Source organism: Macrosteles quadrilineatus, unplaced genomic scaffold (assembly GCF_028750875.1).
Source record: "Macrosteles quadrilineatus isolate MER2022 unplaced genomic scaffold, UCM_ALF_1.0 Scaffold_2__2_contigs__length_208266976, whole genome shotgun sequence".
Classification (NCBI taxonomy): domain Eukaryota; kingdom Metazoa; phylum Arthropoda; class Insecta; order Hemiptera; family Cicadellidae; genus Macrosteles; species Macrosteles quadrilineatus.
The window spans coordinates 110,400,504-110,422,117 of NW_026542595.1; the positions used below are offsets into that span (position 1 = coordinate 110,400,504).

Below are 21,614 nucleotides of genomic sequence, written 5' to 3' on the forward strand. Positions count from 1 at the left end.
TTTCCTTCTGTTCTTTCCCAGTTCCTTTGATGTTCTATGCCCATCCACTGGCAAACAGCTCTCCGTGCTGTGTTGTAAGCAATACCACACGTCGGCTCTGGACCCATGAGCGGGCTTTCAGCTCCTTTGTTTGCCCACTTGTCAGCTCCCTCATTGCCAGCAATACCTTTGTGCCCTGGAACCCAACTAAGGATGATCCTGTTGGTCTTTCCCAGGGCTTTCATGGCTTGATGACAGTCCCATACAGCCTTGGAGGTAAAGTCGAAACTGTCAAGTGCCATTAGTGCTGCTTTGCTGTCTGAGTTCATGTATATAGTGTGACCTAATAAGACCACGCTTCAAACACACTCTCGCACACTCAGACAGGGCCACCACTTCTGCCTGGAATACAGTAGCCATTTTTCCCAAACTTACGCATAACTGCACCTTGGGTCTGACTCCATATATTCCAGCCCCCGTGCCCGTTGGCTTTTTCGAGCCATCCGTATACCAGGTGATCCCCCTTTTCATGAATTCAGGTTCACCCCTATCCCAGGCATCCCTGTCAACAATGTTGAAATTGTATGGTTTTTCTAGATCTGTGATCTTCACCATCCTGTCTGGTAGCATTTCCAAGGAGTTCTTTTGCACCTTGTCTACAATTCTTGTGTGCTCACTGGAGGCATTATACTTCCAGTTGCCACTACAAGCCATTCTGTAGGCTGCCACACTGTGTTTGGAGCGCATTCTATGTTCAACACACAAAATACAAAAAATTAAGTGTACTGTACTTTCCTTAAAATAATATGTACGGAGTTCTCGAGTTAGCGAGAAAATAATTATAAGCTGTTTTAACACTAGGCTATTTTAAATATACAATTTAAAGAAAAATCTAGGTACAAGTGCAAAAAAAAATGCTTCAGTTTGAAATGTATACCTACAGTTTTTATTAATAGAATATTAAAATAAACTTAGAAATGCTGTACTTCATTTTAAAACTTAACTACCATATAAACTACACATAAGAAAACAATGGATACTATTTCGGTCATCTTGTTTGAAACGGTCTTAATGATAAGGATTTTTACAATTTTTAAAACATTTGCAGTAGGATCAGCAGGATTAAGAAGAAAAGGAAGCACCTGCAATGACAGCCGCTATAAAGAAATCACAACTAATCCATCTGCCGTCAAGGACATTAGGAAAATAACTTGCACACCGGACAGCTTCAAATTACACCTGTACGGTGTAGTGCCCAACTATATTTTTGGGAAAAGTCCTTGACAGCAGAAAAAGAGCCTTTAGATCTATTCCAGTACGGATTTTTCAAAGACAGCTCAGGAAAATTGCGCCCTCTTCTTATGACCCTGCCCCCGGCTCCAATAAATTTTGGACTACTTTTCAAACAGTCATCCTGCTGCTTCTACTGCAAATGTTTTAAAAATTGTAAAAATCCACATCATTAAGATCGTTTCAAACAAGATGACCGAAATAGTATATATTGTTTTCTTATGTGTAGTTTATATGGTAGTTAAGTTTTAAAATGAAGTACAACATTTCTAAGTTTATTTTAATATTCTTTTAATAAAAACCTTATGCATTTCAAACTAATGCATTTTCTTTGGTAGTTGTACCTGGATTTTTGTTTGAATTTTATATTTAAAATAGCCTTGTGTTAAAAACAGCTTATAATTATTTTCTCGCCAACTCGAATACTCCGTACATATTATTTTAAGGAAAGTGCAGTACACTTAATTTTTTGTAATTCGTGTGTTGAACATAGAATGCACTCCAAACACAGTGGCCTACTATTCATTATTTTATGAGAGTTATAGGTAGATAAACGGTATTATGACTTTAAATTTGTAATTTCTAATAAAATGTTAAATAACTCAATTATTATCATTGATATGGGATTTTTCATTGTAAAATATTTTAAGCAGATGCGGTATGTAATACAATGCCGTTTAAAACATGTTTCTATCGTGTTTAGTTCACGAGATATGAGCTGTGTTCTAGAACAGTCGCACCTCAGCGCTACTTCCCCCCCCCCCTCAACCAAGTTGTGCACCTGCTGGAATGGTGACAACATCGGTTTTTGTCATCTCCAAGGTGCCCCCAACAACAATCAAAAGTCAAAATGCGTTCCACTTTCGGTACATACCCAATTTTTACGTGTCTGCACTACAGGTCCATTTCTGCCGCGCAGCGGCGTCACCCGCGTCACCGTGCCGCTTCATCGGAAACCTCGCATAACCTTGTAGTATTTCGATATAATTACCATATAAAGTCACTTTAGCGTGTTAAACATATTATGCACAATGAAAAACTGTACTGTTTGTTGTTTTAAAGGGGTTTTAATGGATAGTTTAACGTTATTTAGGGGTTTTTATTCAAATTTTTAAATAAATTGTTAAATAACTCAACTAATACCATAGATACGGGACTTTTCCTGGATATTTTTTTAAAGCAGATGAATACAATTTTAATACAATGCCGTTTAGAGCTTGTTTCTATCGTGTCTAGTTCGCGAGATATAAGCGATTTCCTAGTACGCGTCTCAGAGCACCTTCCCCCCCTCCCCCCCAAGCTGTGCACCTGCTGGGAGGGCGACAACATCGGTTTTTGTCATCTCCAAGATTCCCCCAACAACAATCAAAAGTCAAAAAGAGTTAGACTTTCAGTGCATACTCAACCCCCTATAGATGCTGGACTATGAAGTTTGCTGGCAAAATGTTCCATCCCTTTTATGAAACAGCATCTTTAGTTAGTCACTGCCTAGCAACTGAGGTTGACGTCGAAAACAAAACATCTATCTTATTACAAATAATGCCCTAAAATCAAAATACCCATTCCACTCAACCATGAAAATATGTATATAAACATTTACTTGTTACTCAAATTATTTGTTCATTGTTGCAGCTATTCTAGACGCAGCCTCCTCGGTTGACTGTAAGTCCATATGTAGTTTCTGCAGTCGTATGAAGCGTGGAAGGCTGTACGCTGCTGCGCGGCGTGAGGGTTACAATGTTCTCGCACTCGGACAACATCTAGATGATCTCGCTGAGAGTTTTCTCATGTCCACTTTTCACAATGGCCGTCTACGCTCTATGAAGGCACATTACTACATAAGGTAACATTGTGTTAATCTCCAACTATTTTTATTTTTAAGAAAAATAGCAAATTAAACCTTTGGTTTGCAGTGAGTATGACCACAGATAGACAGTGTTTTCAAACTACATTGGACAAAAAAACATTTATATAGTTTCGGTTTCAGGTTCAGCATAGAACACAATGTAGTTTTTATGACCAATTTTTTTATAGTAGATTTTTCACTCAATTCAAGGTGTTCAAATTAACAGCTGTAATTCATAACTTTACGAAGAAAAACAATATGCAGCCACCCTATAGTCTCCATAATTTTTAGAATTCATCAGTAAAAAAATTAATTACAAATTTAGTATATCTCAGTACTTAGATCCAGTTTTACCCCTTTTATCTCTGTAAGATCTATACTCCACTTAATGATACATATCCACGCTTGCAATACTTTGCAAGCCACAACTTGTTTACTAAATTACTTTGTGGGTTTCTGCAGAGAGCGAGATTTGAGGGTTTGTCGTCCGTTTGTCTACGTGAGAGAACGATCGCTCCGACAGTTTGCAGAGAGTCGCCATCTTCCAGTCATCCCCGAGAATTGTCCGGCCTGTTTTGAAGCACCTAAGGTATGCAAGTATTTCTCGTTCGGTTATTTACTCCTTTTGTAAAATAATTTGTCGATGTTTTACAATTTTAGGTATAAAAGTATGTATCTGTTACCTTTCTAGTTGGCATGAGCGTTGACTAATATTCTCGATATTCTTTTATATTCCACAGTTCCTCTTTCTGAATTGCATGGCTATTTAAATTATTTGAAGATGTTTTAAAAGAACCAGACATGTTTTGAAGGATAATATTGTCATTATCTCAAGAAGTTAAACTTCTAAAAAATTTCTGATTTCATGAGAAAAAAACTTTAAGAACATTATTTAGCACTTTTAAAAGCTCATCAAAAGATAGAAAGTTAAGAAAGGTCTAAATACTGGAATATCATGATTTTTAGTTGGAAAATAAAACTAAGCTCTATGCAGCTCATTTTACTACTACTATTTTGGTTACTGATTCATTTGATTAGTTAAAATGTAAGCTTTCTTGCCACTGAGACTGATGAATCAAACATAAAACAGGTTACGTACGTACCTTGTCCCTCTCCAGACTTGCGTAATTTTCCTAGGATTACTAATTTCAGGTTGTGTCCTATTATCAAATCCGACATCAAATTAAAAAAGGTTCAAATCTGTCAAATGTCTTAGTGTTCATCGTACTGTATCGGTATTTAGATAGTGACTAGAACGTTTGTCGGATTAAAACCTTCATAAATTTGAAGTCAGATTTCTTAATCGGTTATTTGACCCAAAACTAGTAGGCCTATCATTTTCAGAATAGTGCACAAGACCGAAGATGGACAAAGTACGTTCCCTATTCTACATGAATTTATTTTTTTGATAACTTTGCATTTTGACAATACATTTTCAACTTGATAATTTGTTTTTTGTTCCACTCTTGCTACGGAACGGCCTGGTCAAACTTAAGCTTCAAAAGGTACAAACGACCCTTCAAACGGGCAAGTTGGTTCATGGACATTGGTTACAACTACTAGTGTAGTTATAACAATTTGTCTAGGAAATATTTCAACCTCAAATGTTGTTGTAAATTTGAAGTTATTTTGTAAAAATTAAAAAGTGTCTTGACTTTACAGTACTTAACTCTTTGAGTTCCAAATGCAGAACCTGAAGTACTAAACATTCACTTATGTCTGGTAGATGAGTTTATAACTACTACTGTGGCGTTGTAATTGGGATCATTGTATTCATGATGGGAAAATTATTTTGAAAATGGACATTATTTACAATAGACAATATCTGGGCTCAGAAAGTTAAACTAAACCAACATTAGTACACCCTTCTGTTTAAAGTAAATAAATTATATTTTTCAATAACGTAAGCTTAAGCTTCATTCATTGATGTACAATAATCCATATTCATTTACGTAAATTCACATTTATCCTCATTAAGTTTCTCCACAACCTTAAAACCTACATCAAGTTAACATATATTTGTTCAGGAGAGGTATCGCACCAAACAGCTGTTGGCCCAACAAGAGATTCTGTTTCCTCGTCTGTTCCTGTCTCTACGAGCCGCACTCAAACCTCTGATCAGTTTCCGCGCGACAGGTGAAGAGAGTAAGGCTTACTCAAAAGGTTGTCTCGGCCCCGACGACCTCAGCGATACTGACACTGAGGAGGAACCTGCGCCTGGTTCGTAATTTTCAGTTTCTTCACATTTTAGTGAATTTCCCATATAGAGAATAAGCTATTATTTTTTAATCAGCGTCTTTGGTTGAGCAGAAGGAAGAAGATGCTGTTGTAATTTTATTTTATTTCAACCCTTGATTAAATTCAGTAAATACTCCTTAACAAAATTTCTTGGACGGGTTGGTGAGACAAAAATATAAAATATTCTAATCTCCGTTTCAATTTTAGGCTCATGTTACATTCTAAGGCATGTGTATAGAACAGTTCAAACTTCATTTTGAGTAAATATTTTGTTGCAGTACTACCAGATCAAGGGAGTTGCCCGTAAGATTGACGACCAACTTTGACACTATCAAATGACAAACCGAAACAGCAATCGTTCAAGTGTTTACGCCAACGGTTTATTTAAAGACTTTGTTTTCCAATTGTTACTACCTATCTACGTAGTGTGTACATGGTTTGTGTGAAAGTTATTGTGATTTAGCATAAAAGTTGTATATTTAATTTAGTTAGTGTGCGTGAGTAAAAAATTCATTTTATATTTATATGGATTTTTTGAGAAAGTTTAATGGTAGTTAGATTAGAGACGGTACAATAACTGTAAGTTTTGTATACATCTAACAAAACTTGACAAAACGTTTATGATTTTTTTTATTAGTAATGATTTTTTTTAAAGAATGTTTATAACTTTTAAGATTAAATATTTTGTGACAAAAGATTTTTTTGTGCATTATTGTGTAAAAAAGTTATATTAATGTTTTTTCCAACACAAAATTTGTTATTTCTTTAATACTGCTCATGCAGTTTTTAAAACTTAAACACCCATAAATGATAGAACACTATATTTGTAACTGAAGGAACCTTGTAAATAACATATACCATCAACCCTCTAGAACGAATTTAGCATCCCATTGTCATTAACAAAGCCAAATTAGTTTAACTGTAGGAGTTGAGCTCAAATAGGTCAGCTTTTATATTTTGGTATTTCTAGTCGTTTCTAGTGAATACTGCCAAAATAGAAGTAGTAAGATGAAAAAATATATGCTGGATGTATATATTCTAGAGGAGATATTTAATTCTTCCTGACACAAAATATCTTGGGCCATTTCCTACTACGTATAAGCGTAAAAATTAAAAATTTGCTGAGCTAAATAAATTTGGCTTGATACTTTCTTGTCAATTGCTCTTCTCCAAGTGTTTTTACCCTTATCCATACCCCATTATTGAGTAAAATTCGTTAAAACTGGACAGTCAGCTTTTATCAAACTGTTAAGTAGCGTGCGATCAGACAAAAAGATGTTTGGTAACAATGACTGTCAAAATTCATAATGTGAATTGTCTGTATTGCATAAATACGTGTTAATGTACATATATCTTCGCTCTAAACCCTTTTTGTTTATATTTACTCACGATTCCATTTTTTTGTTCCATTATTTTCAATGTAATTATACCCAACTAGAATGTTTTTGTTTATACACAGATTAATTCATTGATACACTATTTTAGGTATTTTAGGACACCCCAATTAATTTAGTTTACATTATTCAGGTTTTACTGTTCAAACCATTCTCGTGTCTCAAGATATTTTGTGTCGAGTGAAAGAACGTTTTAAAGTCTTGTCCCCAAAGCCTGTTGTATCTTGTGAAGAAGTCAATGTTGGAGTCCCTGTAATTTTGCGATATTCTATTTAGAGGCCTTGATTTAGCTAGTAGCGTTTTGAGTATTGTTAATGCTATTTTGTATTCATTTGTTGTGATAAATGTATACATGAAGATATTGTATACTTTAGTGTGTATATATTTTACCGAGTCATTTACAAATATTTCCATTGTTAGAAGTAGCTTGTTCTGATTGAGGTTATGTTTTGGTTAGGTTTGTTAAGAATGTGATTCTTTATTTTGCTGAAGTGACTGATTCAAGTGATTTGGTTTTTTGAAAACTGATTAAAAGTTATAACCGTGTCATCAATATTTTGTTTTGGTACAACTGTATCAGTTTTCTTTAAACAATACAATTTATTTGAAATATTTCAAAGAGCTTTGTTTACTAGAAATTTTGTTAGTTTGGTATTATAAAGAAATGTAACATCTCAAATCAATTTAAAAAATATTGTGCAATTAATGTTTACCCTGTATGTTGTTCAATTATTGTGAGTAGTACCCATTTTGATTCTTAATTTTTGTACTGTAGAAAACATTATAGATTTAGCATTGATATTTGTAGTATTAAAAATCACATAAGAAATTTACAGATTGATTTTGAATCTGAAATTACGTTTATGTATAAAAGTCTACTTTGTGGTTTATTCATTGTAATACCTTTAAAAATCAATAATGACCAACATGAAACATTTCAATCCAAAAATAAAAAATAAATAATCTAAAGCTTTTTATCTGAGAATTTTTCTTGTTTTCAAAGTTGATATTTTAATGATAATTAACTAAAAATTAAAAATTGAAGTTCAAGAACATCAAGAAGTTCTCAAAATCTTACAAGAATTTCAATAAAATTTCTCTTGACAAAACCTTATATGGTACAAGTCAATCCAGTATCAAGAATATTTTTAGCGACATATTTAATAGCCACAGATACTTTGTAAGTTTTTTTTTTACCGTAACATGCAAAGGGAAATTTGCTAAAACTGTTGAAGCAGTAAAAATAAAGTAAACTGAACGTTTTGATGTTAAATATGAACAGTTATTTTTCTTTTTTATGTTGCAATACAAATTTTACCCTTCAAACCTGATTGTGTCAAAGTCAACGCAATACATAAAATATTTGTACTAAAAAGATAAGGTTTTATAAACCTATACAATAGATTTGTACCACACCTTTCTATATATTTTCCACCACCTTAAACACCTTGTAGGATATCATGTTTTGTTATTAAAAAATGTTTATGCAAGATTTAGATTGTAATGAATGTACAAATGATTGTAACAAGTTTGGTCTGTGATTGTGGTTTTTTTACCAAGTTGAGAACAGAGTTGGTTTACGGATGATTTGGATTTGTGATGTTCTGTAAAATAAAATATTTTAATTTGTATCTTATGTATCATTATTGCAAAACTCTAAGAATTCTTCTTGGATAGTCTTCCACTTGTTCTAGAATTGTGGTCTTTTGGTAACGGCCATGTAAAATTGAACGAATCACTACTCTCACGCTCCAACGTTACGGCCTCGATATAGAGCACCATCCTCAGGGTGACGTGACTCTTCAAGGGCGACGTCGCAGGTAATATCTGGAGGGGTGGGGATTGGGGTTTGGGGGGAGTAAACATGTCAGCCCCCACACACAATGCTGGACCCCCCCCCCCCATCCAGTTATAACCTGCGACGTAGCCCTGAGGATGGTGCTCTATATCGAGGCCGTAACGTCGGAGAGTGAGAGTAGTGATTCGTAGAATTTAACACGTACAAGACCATGATTCTAGAACACGTATTTAATTAAATGTAAAAAAAATTCCTGTTGGGACACTATTTTTTGTTTAATTTTTTTCTTTAAGAGTAAACTAAAAAGCGAACACGCAACACTATGCCCAATCCAGAAAATGTTTTTTAGTAATCTTACACTTCTATCTTACACTTAGTACGCAGCAAGGGAACACACTAAAAACACACCATACATTCATAAACATTTATTACATCGTTTCACACCATTAGATGATATCTATAAACTCAATATTTTCAACACGATGACAATGGAATATAAATTATATTAAAACTAACAGATACATATTTTACACATTGGAATGTTAAACAGACTTGTTGGGCGGGCTCTGTTTGAGTTGCAGGATGATGGACCGCATGCGGGAAACGTCGCGACTGGTGCGCGATGATTTGGGGTTGAAGTCGCACAATTTTGCAATCCTTTCCCATTCGGTGCCGGGCTCGATCGCGTCAGCCTCCGCGACAAACTGCTTCTCTGCATTTCTGTAAACCACAGTCGTTAATCAGCTCATTGTGTCTCCATACCTTAAATTGGATATTTAATACCCCCGCCGCAGCAAACCTGCCGTCTAAGCGAATTTCCATTTGGCTGAATTGATTTTCAATTGATCTATTTAAATATCATTAGGTTTAACGAGTACCTAGGTTTGCTGCTACAAGGAAACTAATAAAGTGTGTTTTTAGTAAAATATTGGTAGCTTACTATAAAATAAATAAATTTGCCAAGTTTGATCAAAATATATCCATAAACAAGCAAACTACAACATTTTACAATATTCTCCATAAGAATAACATGGAAATTTTAAATTTACCATTTTTTTAGTTTTCTCCGTAACCAATAACCGTACAAAAACACTTTGATATACTGAATTGTTTGTTTTTTTAAGCTCTTTAAGAAAGTTTAGAGAAAAATTGGGAAATTTTGTGTTTTGAGGGTCAAAAGTGAGAAAAACCAATTTTTACCCCATAAAACCCCCCATAAAACCCTGTTCCCATGGTCCGATCATGCTGGATCGCGAACTCATTCAAGTTTATCCCGCCTTACACCTTCAAACCAAATTTCATCAAAATCGGATAAAAATGACTCAAGTTATCGTGTTCACGGACACATATATATATAAATCTATATATATACCTATATATATATATATATATACATATATAAAAATTTGAACGAATGGTGTTTTTGGCCTCTGGGGACATCAAAATGAAAAAGTAAATCGGTCCCGGGCCTAAGTCTTACCATGAGACCTACGGTAATAGCTACTTCCCTATAGGGAAATTCGCTAATAAATTGAAATGCCAACAATGAACAATGTATTTTGTCATTGCCAAATAACACTGTTTTATAATAAATGGGTTATTTGCGTTTCTGTAGTTTTCTATTGGTGTTTCTATTAGTGTTAACAATAAAAGACAAAATCCTTTTTCACTCAAGCACTTAAATTAATTGAAGTTTTTTGATCTAGTAGCCTTTCAAAAATCTATTCTTTCTGATTGCTTTTTCTAACAACAAATGATATGAAATAATATGAAATACATCTATTTATACCCTTTAACAACCTTTAAAAGGTGTTACCACAACGAACTTTCAAAGTAATAGAAGTTTTGTGTTTCCCTACATTTTTTAATAGTCTTTTGTAAAGGAACAGACAAACACTAGTTATATTTGTTATCTAAATATGGTTTTACAAAATATTAACTCATATTTAACTGTTTTGGTTTAAAACTAAAACAGAAGTTAAAAGGCGGAGTACAGTGATTGATGTAAGGATTAGACATTACTTTTATTACTGAAATACGATTCAGCCCTTAAAAATGAACTTAATATGAAAGAAAAGATTAATAATAAAGATATCATTTAAATAAAATAAAGGATGAAAATGATTTAAAAGTAAGGAAGGTTACCAAGAAATAGTAAAGAATAAATGTGCATTCAGTCACACCCTTGAAGAAAGAATGTTTGGCTGTGGCGTTTCCTTTGGACGTCATGCTTATGTTTGATGTCACAGTAATTCAGATAATAACAAACTTAAAAAAATAATGTTGTTCTTAGAATAAATTATGTTGTGAGACAATATTTTTTTAAATCCACTACAAAAAGATCAAAACTTTTAACAAAAAACTTACAGAAAATACAATGCTACAACATTTAAAACTCCATAAAGATATATTTCTAATCAAGATCAAAATACTACCAATTACAGTACCGGCTAAACATACAATCTATAAGAAGAAATAGAAAAATTACTCTTTAATTTCGGAAATTAATTCTGGCCAGTTCATAGCACACACAAAGCTCACAACGCCATTGATTAAATATTTTACCCAAAAACTTCTATATTTTTTGTGGTATCAATTACCTCTTCTTAGCCTAAGCCAAGTGTTTTTACTTCAAAAACCGTATAATCTAAACAGCACTACATAAAAAAGCTACTAAAATAAAATGTAAAAAGACTAACAATTAAATTAAATAGACCGACAGAAAAGAGTCAAACACGTTCTAAATAGCAAAAAAGTTTTACCCAAGCCAATAAATTATAATTAAATACCATAAAACACATTAACGGCAAAACCAAACAATATTTGAGTCATACTTACAATGCAGATTCCCTAAGCAAGCGTAAAACAATTGAAATATTAGCATCAGCTTTTGAGTTTCATTTGGATCAGCCTGGCAACTTAAGAAAGCTATCGCCTTGCAACACTGTTCCATGAATGTTAGAACTTCGCCAGCTCAAACTTATTAGAAAACTCAAACTTGTTAGAACTCAAACTTGATAGAACTCAAACTTAAAGCTCAGCCAAGCTCATGTTTTGTGATATCTGAATATCCGCCGAACAACGTTGCAAGTTATAAAAGTGAATTTTTTCAGAAAACACCATGCTAATGTCAACACAGCAGTTTCCTGTGCATTCAATCACTTGTAAGTGCTACCAACCTATGTATTTTTAAAAATGAAATATCCCACACAATATAGAACGCAATTTTTATTGCTGTTCTTTAAAATTTAATTTTGAAAAATATGTCATTTGTAACGTTGTTTGACAAAGATATTCCTCTATAAAGCTCTTGGTAATCCAACACTTAAGGGATCAGGGAGTCAGATTACCAAAAACTTTGATCACTAAAATAGTACTAAAATTTACCTATAAGCTAAGTAAGACAAGTCGACTTTTGAAGACTTAATATTTACTCCTCGACTGTTGAGGTCTCAAATTAATCGGTTTAGGCATAATTTTACTAAGAACAATGTTTATTGAATAAAATAACTTTTGATTCCGCTTATTGGCTCATCATTAGTCTAAGAATTGCTCCAGCTTCCATATAGAATGGAATTTCCCATTTACACTACATAGTCAATCTAGAGTCGAAGGTGTAACAAAAATGTAATTAACGTTCACATATGAATTGTCTGCAGCTGGTGTAGACCCTAAATCATTGCTGAAATGGAACTGAACGACATTTAATCTTGCTACAACACAAAAAATGTAAAAAGTTATTATCTTTTATGCCTTTTTTTAGTTCAATCAGCTTAAAACTATCACAACTACCAAATATCTTGGGTTTATTAAAAAAAGTGATAAAAATATAACTAACACAAAATTTTTACAAGGTAGGTGTTTGAAAACAGTAAAACAAATATTTTCTTTCGCGTATTAAACATTTTAAAGTTTAATTACAATACTTATCCATCTTTGTGGCTAAAAATATACTAAGCAGCATTGCCATTTTGATAAAGAAAAGATTAAATGATTTCACGGTACTGGAAAATTTCTTACCGCCAAAAAGATAAGCAGATCCAGTGTTCAAAAATAAAGAACCATTTATTTAAATAACAAAATTGATATCAGTGTATAAAACAAAATTTCACCCCATAAGTCATCATGCATAGACTATAAACATACGCTAAGTTGAAGTTAATTAATAAACTTTCTTCCTGAAAATCAGAAGGATTTTTGTTAGTTTAAGAATTGTGTTTTTTATCTTGAAATCTTGAAATTCCCAGGTTTCATACGCGTTCCTACATTTTACTCCATTATATTTTCCCCTAACCACAAAATGGCTTACAACAGCTTGAATTTTACTCAACAAGTGATTCCACCTGATATATCTACTGTTCAATAGATTGACGTTAAACAGGAATATTTGGGTTAAGTCTTACCGGTTATCAGCTTTGGTCTTTGCTATAAGCTCCTCGTGGTGTTTGTACCATTCTTCTAACTCCTTCTTGGCAGCTTCCCGCAACTCTGCCTTCTTTTTCTCCTCATTTGCGTCTGGAAACCAGGTGAAAATACAATTAGATATAAATGTTTACTTTGTCTAGTTTAAACTTTAACATTTGGAAGTTTTTGAAAATTTTAAATAGTGATTTTTTTCATGAAACCCCATTAAATAAAAACAAAATTTTATTTTCACAAAATCGGCTAGAAAACCGCTTTAGCTATTTTAACCCTGGACAAAATGGTACAATTTTCTATAACAATTACGATTCAAAAGTTATAGCAATTTTTGTAATTTTTCCCTTAATTATCCTCCCACTGCTTCCCCTACCCATGATAAGAGGTTTCAACAAGCTAATGGGACAAAGTATGTGTCAGTTTGCTGAGACCGTTTATTTACCTTTCTCCTCTAGTCTTGACTTCTGCTCCTCTCGCCACTTCTTAATTTTCTCCGGCTCCTCTCGCGCAGGTTGGTGTTTGACTGGGGTTGACTGCGGTGTCGCTTCTGTCGTTAAAACAACCATCAAAATCACAATCACAGTAAACTTTACATCGGCTAAGATTTCTAAACAGGACGTAATAATTTGAGTTTAGAGACCATTGTTGTTGGTGAAGTTGAATTATTGACTAATGGATACTGAAGAAGAAATCCCTTCTATATGGAACAGCTGTCGACAATCTTTTATTAAAAAAGTACATAGTTTGATTAAGTCATCTTTTTTGTTTGCGTCTAAATTATGTATTAATCTTGTTGAGTTCTGTGTGTTTAAAGACAAGAAGATCAGACTACAGATCATAAAATGTCATAAAAATTTGATTCGCTACAGTTGTGGTACAAAATTTCATTTAAGAAACGCTTTAGATAAAAAAAACTTTACTAAGTTACTAAGAAGAGATTTAAATGAAACACTAATACCAATTGATTGTTATTATTTCGTAAAAAATCTCTGAACTAAATAGAAAAAAAAAAAAAAAAAATCTCTGAACAGTTCTAAGAAGCAAAAGTAAGTTCAGTTGATCAGGAAAAATTAAGCAAAATAAACCAAAACCATTTAAATTTTTAAAACCACTATTACCACCACCAATGAATATTACCATTTTGCAAAGCTTTTCCATAGCTTGCGCAAGTTTAGAACTAAACATTTATCTACATTTTCTACTTAGCTTTGTAACATGCAAAATAGTAAGGGTCATTTTTTGAATTAACCAGTTAGAACAAACTGTAAAGATAGATTTATATAACTTAAAATATGGATTTCAAAAGCTTTTTGGACACCAGAAATTTACTTACTCTGAGAATCTGGTGAAGATGGTTTTACTGCTGCGTCCATAAAAATGTTTGTTTCAGATATTTTCATAGTGATTGTAAACTGAATTTAATAAGAAATCAAACATTTATTTTATATAATGTAGGTTGCAATTTAAGACAGGGGGATGGTTTGTCCCCATTGCTATTTAACTTAGCTTTAGAGGAAGCACTACAAGAAGTAAGACAAACAGAAGCTGGAATTACAATAGGGACCAAAATAAACGTCTTTGCATTTGCAGATGATGTTGCAATTATAGCGGAGAGTAAAGAAGAGTTGAAAATGCTGGTCACAAAACTCCTAAACCATACAAAGAAAGTTGGTTTAAGAATAAATGAAGGGAAAACAAAAATAATGGAGTGTGGGAGAGCAACCCAAATAAACAATGACAACAATATAGAAATAGAAGGGTACAACTTTAAAAAAGTAAACAACTTCACTTATTTGGGAGTAATGCTGACGAATAACAATGAAGAAGATATGAAAATACAACAAAGAATAAATGCAGCACACAGAAGTCTATCAGCATCCCACAAACTATTAAGCTCTCGAATACTATCACACAAAACAAAACTCCGTATATATAAAACCATTATAAGACCAGTTCTGTTATATGGCTCAGAAAATTGGGTGTTAAGTAAAAAAACAGAAAAACGTTTGATAGTATTTGAGAACAAAATATTGAGAAAAATATATGGTCCAACCATTGAAGATGGAGAGTGGAGGATAAAACACAATGCAGAGTTAAGGCAATTATATATGGACCCAGACATAGTGGCCGAGGTGAGAGGTAGGAGAATGAGATGGGCTGGCCATCTACTAAGGAAAGAGGACGACTCCTTAGTCAAGAACGTCCTTTTGAACAATCCGGAGGGCAGAAGACCACCAGGAAGGCCCAAGTTGAGATGGCGAGACCAGGTTAGAAAAGACCTGAGAAGACTGGGAAGAAGGGAAGATGAGGCAATGGATAGAAAAATCTGGAGGCAGTGTGTTGGCGAGGCAAAGTACCACCTTGGGTACCAAGAGCCACGGCAGTAAGTAAGTAAGGAATGTAGGTTGCAATAACATAGCATATTTTATTCCCAGCAAAATAAATGTTGATTACGGTAACTGGAGCCTTTAATTCTTAAATCTCAAGAACTCAACAAATTGAAGATATTTTACAGTAAGAATGTTAGCATTTATTGAGAAAAAAAATCAAATTATTCTTGAACTTATTCTTGAAGTTCTAAATTATTACTGAACAACAAAATATTTGTTTAACAAAAAACTAAGACAATAACGTAAATAATTTTTTTTTTAGAAAAATATTGTTTAACCAAATAACTTGATGGGCAGTCAAAACTATTCGACATTGACACCCAAATAATTTTAAACATTAAATAAAAATCAATAAAAAATGTATCAGTCCAAGCATTGAAAAGCATGCTGGTACTAAATCGCCAAGCTTTGAAAATCAAATTGAGCAAAAAAGCAAAGTTTTTTATTTCATGGCCCTATACTCACCTTCTGAAGAGAACATTTGGTAACGTCAAGGGAAAAAACCCCATTGACTAATTGCAGCTGAATTGTTTATACAAGGTGCTTTTTTTAATGCAACCCAAATTACGATTACTGTGAGACACTGTTTAGTGACAATACAAGCTCATATGTTGGTATCCCTGTTTTATTTTACTCCATTGACTTATCAGCTGTTCTAACCTAACTTTCTAACCTGAAACCAAGATCAGATTCAAGATCTCGAAACGTTAAAATTTGTTTTTTACTAATCATGACGGAAAATGTCTGCAATAATACCTCAAACACCTAAAACAACAGTTTACTACTAAACAGTATTTTTTCCATATTTTTGTCACAAGAAATTTAATGTTACCTTTTTCTTCAGTTTGAGGGGGAGTAGATGTTTCTTCAATTACTGGATCTTCTGTGGAAAAAGCGGTGTTAGCCTTGCCAAAAGCATCACATCAAAGCAGTTATAGTGCAGAATGTTATAAACAGAACTATTAAAATCATTGCATTGGAAAAGTTAGAGAAACAAAAACCATCACTTGAACTGGTGCTTGATCTGTATGACCTTGAAAGGCGACCAGGTTCGATCCTCTTGGGACCATCTACACGAGAATGTCGTTATCTTTATTTTGTTATTAGAAACACGTGGTTTTAAAAAAAAACATTTAAACATTTATTACAATACGTTTAGTCACAGATACACAAAACATGTAAAAAGGGCCAAAACTATTAAACCGATCGGTTAAGCTGCTGGCAACACGGGAGAAGAGTCTAGACTCGCCTTTCAAGGTCATAAGGATCACTTGACAGCAGCTAATTGCACCAGTACACATATTGATCAGTGATTCGGAGGCTTAACTCAAACAAAATTACAAAATTACAAAAAAAGTTGACGAAAAAACTATTTTATGAAATTGAAATATATTAAAATATTTAGATAATTAAATCTGCAATTCAATTGGAAGAATAACACAGTATGTACATTTAAAACTTAAAACTCTTAATTACAAAACATCTGGAAAAATGGCAAAAAGCGATTCAAAAGCAAATGCACAATAATGCAAACAATTTGTATACTCACCAGAGAAGAAATCTACAGTAGGTTCAGAGGAAACAAAATCACCGAGTTCTGAAGCAGAAAGTGCAAATAAAGAATAAAGAAGAAGTTTGTGCCAAGATGCACCATGCAAATATACGCATGCATTAGTAAAATAATTAGTGCAAGATATACAGATAAACTACCCTACATTCATTCCCAATCTACTAAACTACAATATAGGCCTATTTCCATTTTTGTTTTTGTCTCAAATCACGAACATCCATTTATGTAAAGGAATCACTAGTCGAATTCAAGGTAAAATAATGTCTTATTTATAAATATTGTTTGATAAACACATTAATTTTTACTATTTTTATTTCTTGTGTTTTGTCTACAATGTGATTGGAGGTTTAACAATTTTCTTTCATACAAAAACAATTTTCTTACAGTTGTAGATGAGCAAGGTTTTTAAAAATATCCAGGCATATTTTCTTTAAGCTGTGAGTTTAATTATAGGTTATTTTCTAACTATCTAAACATTCTAAACCCATTGCATTGGTAATAAAGTTTGCCATTACCCATACTTAACCTGCTTTAACCTTGATAATTTTTTGTCACCTGACCTTTAAAAACATGATATTTAACAAATTATTGAGTCCACAAAAAATTCAAATGGTATCTTTATTTAAAAAAAATTTGTAAAAGATAATTCACCAACTTAAAAACGCATAGAAAAACAAAAGAACCCCTACTACTGACTCCAGCTGATACCCCTGCTCTGGTTAACCAAGAGGGCTCTATTTGACGTAGGCCTACTTGTTCCTTACTTTTGGGCAACTTACTTTCTCTCATGAATTGATGTTTCATAAAACTTGTATAAAACATATTGTTATTTATAGTCAGATTTTCCCAATTCCTAAAACGGGGATTCACTATAAGTCTCTAGTATATTTATTTTCACATTATGATACTTGCCGTTGCCGTAGTTGTTGGATTCGAACCCGCCATCTCCTTGACCAAGAGTGTTGATCATCTCAAAACTGCCGGTGCCGTCTAGCGGCGTGCCTTCACAAACACAACACATACATGCAAGACAACAACAACAACAACGACCAACTCAAAAATAATTGGGTACGGCAAAAATAATCAACTGAGAAAATATGCATATTGCTACGCAAATTACCAATGTAACAAACGTAAAACAGAGCATAAACATTTGAGAACAGCTTTTAATTTGTACATAATAAAAACAAGTCCACATATTTTTAAAACTAGCGTAACCTACTTTACTATCACCTGACCATGGCTTACCTACTACTATAGAACTTCATTTTTTGTTCTAGTGTTTCCAGACAGGTAATTTGACAGTTTAATTTATTATGTTTATCTGATATTGCCTTACGGTAAAATTGATTTGTGATTGGATTATGCACATACCCACACAAACCTCCATATTATTTTACCTATTTTATCAAACTGTCTGTTAATGATTTTGTGATGAATGTGCTTGGTTTTTTTACTGACTCACCTCTTCAAGATTATATTCTAAAGATCTGATAATCGAGGAATCGCCAAGACATGCGTAATCCAGTCACAGATAAAACTTGGACCATAGGGCGATATCGGGCAACACAACCTTTTTATTTGTTACAAAATTAAAGAAGTTTACTTTTACTAACTTCCCTATCAATAAGAGACCCGGTGAACAGTAGACTCTCCCTCGTTTGAATATATTCCGTTCAAACTTACTTAGGCCTACCTACTTAACATTCAAAACTGGAAAATGTTAACAAGTTTTTTTAGAAAAATAGTTAAACTAACAACTTTTTAAAACATTAACTTGGTATGCTAAACTTAAATAAACACACCACTGCACTGAAGATCCGACATTCCGGTATCCAACTGTCTACTGGATCTGACTCACCATTGATAAGGAAAGTTTACTTTGATAAAATTAGCTGATAACATACTAACTGAACATTGAGTTTTACTTGTGTGACTACAAAGTCAGTGTTGACCTGCTTGTTTTGAAAGAGATCGATTTCAGTGAGCACAGGGTTTTAATTGATTATTGTAAATTGTTAATATGCTGAGCATTTTTTAATGATTTTTCTATACAGAATTTAATATTTGTTATCATATATTTCATGTTTGTTATACTTTTTAACTTTGGTTTAATGTAGGTCAACACTAGAAAACTGTTGGCATCTTTGGATTCAGAATAAAAAGTAGTTAACTATGAAAGTTGATGAGGCAGAAAAATAGGACAGATATTGTGTGTCATCTAAGTTCAAACAGCAAGTTATTTTTTATTTGTTACACGTACCGTATATCACAACCTTATGAATGACTTTATCCATTTCAACTATACCTTTCAGCTTAATAAAATTTAAGTAGGTATTAACTAATTGTTTGTAACTTAATTTAATTTTTTGTTTTAATTTTGGCTTGTGCAGTTTTTTAATAAAAGAAATTTTGGACTAAAAATTAGTTTTTGTGAATTTCAAAAAAATAAAAATAAAAATATTGCCTATTAACCAGAACATTACGAGTTTGTTATAGTGGGTTGACATAGGTAAAGTAAGTTTTAAGTTTAAAATCTCTTGTTACAAAATATCTGGACATAAAGCGTAACAATTATTGATACATTTAAAATAATCAATAATTCCTCATACGGTAGAATCTCAATTTTAAGACCCTCAATAGCATGTCACCCTTGATAACATGTAGGCTTAGGCTTATTTTCAATTAGGCTACCATTGATTTTAAGGTACTTCTATCACATGTTATTATGAACCTTGATAAAAATTCCTAGACCTAGATAACAAGTCTTTTTTTAAAAATAGGCCTACAAGAGAGACTTGTTATTAAGGTTTTGCTGTAGTAAGTTAGGCAGCCTACAATAATATTAACCAATTTATGTACAAGCAGTCGCTGAAGACCCACCATTAGTCACCGCTGGCTTTAGTTCGTCCTCTAGGCCGGCTAACTGGTCCTGCTCCCTGGCGAGAAACTCCGCTGCTGGGTCAACCTCAGGTTCCGACAGGTTATCTCCAAAGTCTGCCATTCTTCAAACTAAAGAAACAACAAGATCTTGTATGAATATTTATTTGTTTAGTGATAGACAACAGTCCTAGATGTTTATGCACTCAAATTATTTGGGGCAGTCTTTAACAGAAAGTGAACGTGTCATGCCCATGCACAATCTAAACATTTGCTTGAGTCTGTTTTTAATAAATAATTACCATAGATTGATTGATTGAATGATAAAGATGGCATGAAATAGGTGCCAGAACTGGTTGCTGAACACTAAGCAATAGATCAGAAGAATTTCAAGATCTCCCCTACTTATGGTAGGCCTACTATGAAAGAGTACCTAGGCTATTAAAATTGTTTTCAAATGAAATGATTTACTCAATTTGATCAATATTTATTGATGATACGGAGGCTATAACACCAGCGTGAAATATCAATATGCATCCTGTTGAACTTTGCAGCTTGTGATAGTAAAATTAAATTATGCATTAGGCCTACGTTAAATCACTTAATACCTATCTTATTGCTAACAACTGGTGAATGCTTGTTAGCGACAATGCGTTAACTTACTCTAAGATGGAAAAGATGTAGCCGTACACCTATCTATATATTTGGCCTAGTCAGGATCCTATACAGTGGGAAAAAAAGGTTAAATGATTTACTGTACAAATAGGCTTAGGCTATTTTTAAATATTTGCAAGGAGAGGCCTACTGAAATAATGTTGTTCAGTATTGATGCACATGATTATAACATTTTGCAGATAGAATATAGAATTAAAGTAGGTCTATAATATAATAAGTAAATTATTGATTTTAATTGCTGTATCACTAAAGTCACTTAGTGGGCGTTGCTGATTTTGCCACCTAGGTTAGGTAAATTATAATTGATTTTTAGGCTTCAAATTGAATACAACGTAAAAGGAAACCGTTAATATTGATCTTCCATACCTGTGTATACAAGAAAGCACCAGAAGAATTAAGTGAAAATGTCCTGTTAAACACAAGGATTAAGAAATGAGGGAGGATTGGGATTGGAGACTTCTTGACTTAGTTTCCCTTTTTTCTGACAGCTAGTCAAAAACTTGCCTGAAGATAGCTGACGATCCTATCTGACGAGTTTAGATCGTAAAACTGTCTATTGCAAACAATAGGTACACTCTCTCCAAACGACAACAGACCTGTATTGTGTCACGGACTTTCCAGTTCGAAAATGTCTAATAGAACGATAATATTTAAGTGTAGGGGTATTTTATAACTTCCTAATAAACCTAAAATAAGACAGATTTTCACGGCCATCTTATTAAATTTCCGATGTATTAATCTGTGGTATAGCTGAAGATATTACGAACAAGAACCTTAAAAAATCAGTTCCAAACACCGGGTGTAACGGATTAGTTTAGAGTGACTAATAGAATAAATGGTGATATTCAACGACTTGCACCGCAAAAACTTAGGTGGTACTGATAATTAGCATACACCCAGGTGATAAATAATAGCAAATTCTTGGATAGTAATGCACTATAACATAAATATCACCAACGCGAACCCTAAAAAATCAGCTCTGAACATTGCATATTAGGGGATGGCTCGCATATAGTTTTGGAATAAATTGCGTTTTTCAAAGACTTACATTAAACACGCTTAATGGGTATTGATAGTCGGCTTTTACAAATGCTATGAACAATAATACGTTCTAGTATAGCTAACTATTAGAGTA

General features: G+C 33.2%; 2 protein-coding genes across 17 annotated transcripts in view; one reads left to right on the forward strand and one right to left on the reverse strand.

The window, feature by feature from the left end:
• LOC128985628 (uncharacterized) overlaps window positions 1–8,378 on the forward strand; it is a 140,643-nt gene extending 132,265 nt beyond the window's left edge. For both annotated transcript variants that reach the window (XM_054405339.1, XM_054405340.1), the window contains exons 19-22: window positions 2,902–3,112; window positions 3,578–3,704; window positions 5,143–5,335; window positions 5,632–8,378. In XM_054405339.1, the coding sequence (XP_054261314.1) occupies window positions 2,902–3,112; window positions 3,578–3,704; window positions 5,143–5,335; window positions 5,632–5,660 (560 nt within the window). In that variant the 3' untranslated portion in view covers window positions 5,661–8,378. The remainder of the gene's footprint in view (window positions 1–2,901; window positions 3,113–3,577; window positions 3,705–5,142; window positions 5,336–5,631) is intronic.
• Window positions 8,379–8,955: 577 nt separating this feature from the next.
• On the reverse strand, window positions 8,956–20,988 carry LOC128985629 (clathrin light chain). Of its 15 annotated transcripts, none has more exons than XM_054405343.1 (10): window positions 20,846–20,988; window positions 19,808–19,936; window positions 17,837–17,926; window positions 16,904–16,951; window positions 16,187–16,237; window positions 14,298–14,324; window positions 13,407–13,511; window positions 12,949–13,060; window positions 11,384–11,395; window positions 8,956–9,265 (listed from the first exon to the last, which is right to left on the reverse strand). In XM_054405343.1, exons 2-10 carry the CDS (start codon window positions 19,926–19,928, stop codon window positions 9,088–9,090), a joined length of 744 nt encoding a protein of 247 aa, XP_054261318.1. In that variant the 5' UTR covers window positions 19,929–19,936; window positions 20,846–20,988; the 3' UTR covers window positions 8,956–9,087. The 15 variants fall into 15 exon arrangements, with proteins under 15 accessions (XP_054261318.1, XP_054261316.1, XP_054261317.1 ...); XM_054405341.1 differs by having other exon boundaries at window positions 14,298–14,327; XM_054405342.1 differs by lacking the exon at window positions 20,846–20,988 and adding an exon at window positions 20,468–20,556 and having other exon boundaries at window positions 14,298–14,327.
• Window positions 20,989–21,614: the final 626 nt, after the last annotated feature.